We start from the raw sequence: 2,147 nt of genomic DNA on the forward strand, positions 1-2,147 counted from the left end.
ATATACCAGAAAAGGAAATCTAAATCAAACCACTGGAGAGTTTAAAGTGTGTCTGACATCTCAAGTGTCTCTGTGGTTTGTAACTTCTCCTGTATCAACAATTCATACTATTTTCCTTCCTCTCTAATGTAAATAAAAACGAAAAAACCTGTTGTGTTTCAGGATACTGATTTATCCACTAGATTCTGCTCTGGAACCTTATTTGGTAAAGAGGCAAGAAGCTACGCTGCACTCAGGAAGGCATAGAGTTCGAGGCCACCAGCTGCTTGCTCCACGTGAAGGAGAAAGAGGCAATCTCCTCCCTAGCTATTGAACTACCTCTGAAAAGCGTCAGAGGGTCAGCTATCATTCGCTTTCTATGGTACACAACAACAACAACACGGTGTTTCAGGATACTGATTTGTCCACTAGATTCTGCTCTGACACCTTATTTGGTAAATCGTTTTCTTTTTAGAATCACAATTACATGGAGTGGAGTGGGAGAGTACAGGGACTGACATTGCAATGTCGTGTAAATTATCTTATTAAAGGGATACTAAAGTGTGCAAAGTCAGGTGATCTTTATCTTTTTGGAAATGGGTGTGTAAGAAATGCAAAACACATCAGAGTGTGTACCTAGGCAAAGAACTGCTTTAAAACAACAACAACAACAACAACAAAACCCATCCTGCTTTTTAAAATTAAAAGTCTTGCCTCTGGCTGCCAGCCAAGTTTTTTCTTAAACTCGCCTTATCTTTTCAACTGCCCTTTACTTTACCTCCTCCTAAGCCCCCTAGGCTCAAAGAACAAAATTGCTCCAAACTTTCTATTTCCTCCAGCCAGGTGGTAAACAAGCAGCTGTGCTTTTGCATCTCAACGCCCTGCTGGTTCCCCTCTGTTCCCTTCCAGGTACAAGAAAAGCCCATCGATCCCGGAATTGATTCGTTACAAGATCGCAGGTTAAGCGGGTGTGGCCTCTTTCTTTGGGGCTGCTCAGGGAGATCTATGGGGGTTGGGCAAGGGGCAGAGAAGGGGAGTGACCGGAGTTAAAACCTCTGCTGGCTGGCAGCGTCTCCCTGAGATTCTGCGATTAAGCTCCAGGACTGTGTGTTCTTGCGTGGAGTCGGGTAACGGAGCGCCACCTCTGGACTGTCACACGCACACAAGCACGCACTCACACACTCGCGCGCACGCCGAGGCTGAGTGACAGCGTAGACCGCGCCTGGGGTTGTTGGGACCTGTCAGAGCACGCTGCAGTCAGGTTCGCCCCAGGTCTGAGGAGCAGTGCGGGCACACACACTCCTCCCCGCTCCCCGCCTCGGTCTTTATTTCAAGCCCTTTTTCAAAACAACACAAAACAAACCAACAAAACAAGTGGGAAGGTAAACCAGTTGCACCCATGGCCCCAGACCTAAGTGACCAGCCCTGACAGCTTCGAGTGGAATTCCGACCCAGTGAGTGGAAGTTTTCACCACTAAAGGATCTATCTAAAGAAAGAGTTTGTTGGCTAAGGGATGTCCCACGCGTCACCTTCGCCTGGGGGCTAAATCTCAGACCAGGACTCCTGTTCCCAAGCATAATTCCTGGGTCAGGAGCCGGGGTGGGCTCTCTGACCCCCAGTGGGCAGGCAGGCGCTCTGAGAGGCTCCACCACTCTCCTGCCATCGGTGGCCCATCTTGTGGGCAAAGAGGCCACCCTTCTGACCACATAAACCACCTCCCCAGGTTAAGAGACCCCAGGCGGAGAGCGTGGAATCTGCAATGGGTGGAGAGGGCCGCCCCAGGGTCCAGCTCACCTCCCATCGAACTCGGCAGCCGTCTGCAGGTAGAGCGAGGAAGCCAGCACCAGCGCCAGGAGGAAATCCATGCTTTGCGGCGGGTCCTGGGGGCAGCGCAGCGGCGCGCGCGGAACAAGTTGAGCGCACAGGGCGCGGGGCTGAGGCGCACTGACCTTACCGGCTCTGCTCTCCCGCGGCGCCTGCGAGCTGCTCGGGAGCCGCCGCCGCGGCCACAGCTGCCACTCGGGGAGGAGAGCGGCGCGGCGCGCAGCCGGAGCAGGTCTGCCGCGAGGCGCCGGGAGCCCCCCTCCGGCTGCCTTCCCGCGAGGGGAGGTGCTGCAGGGGGAGCTGCGCTGCCCGAGGGGAGGGGCGTGGGAGTGGGGGTGCGCGT

General features: G+C 53.8%; 1 protein-coding gene across 4 annotated transcripts in view; it reads right to left on the reverse strand.

The window, feature by feature from the left end:
* NPNT (nephronectin) overlaps positions 1 to 1,845 on the reverse strand; it is a 111,164-nt gene extending 109,319 nt beyond the window's left edge. For all 4 annotated transcript variants that reach the window (XM_006881115.1, XM_006881112.1, XM_006881113.1 and 1 more), the window contains exon 1: positions 1,775 to 1,845. In XM_006881115.1, the coding sequence (XP_006881177.1) occupies positions 1,775 to 1,845 (71 nt within the window). The remainder of the gene's footprint in view (positions 1 to 1,774) is intronic.
* Between the last annotated feature and the right edge of the window lie 302 nt (positions 1,846 to 2,147).

This window comes from Elephantulus edwardii, unplaced genomic scaffold, assembly GCF_000299155.1.
Source record: "Elephantulus edwardii isolate Elephantulus edwardi_28Jun2011 unplaced genomic scaffold, EleEdw1.0 scaffold00012, whole genome shotgun sequence".
In the NCBI taxonomy this organism is placed as follows: domain Eukaryota; kingdom Metazoa; phylum Chordata; class Mammalia; order Macroscelidea; family Macroscelididae; genus Elephantulus; species Elephantulus edwardii.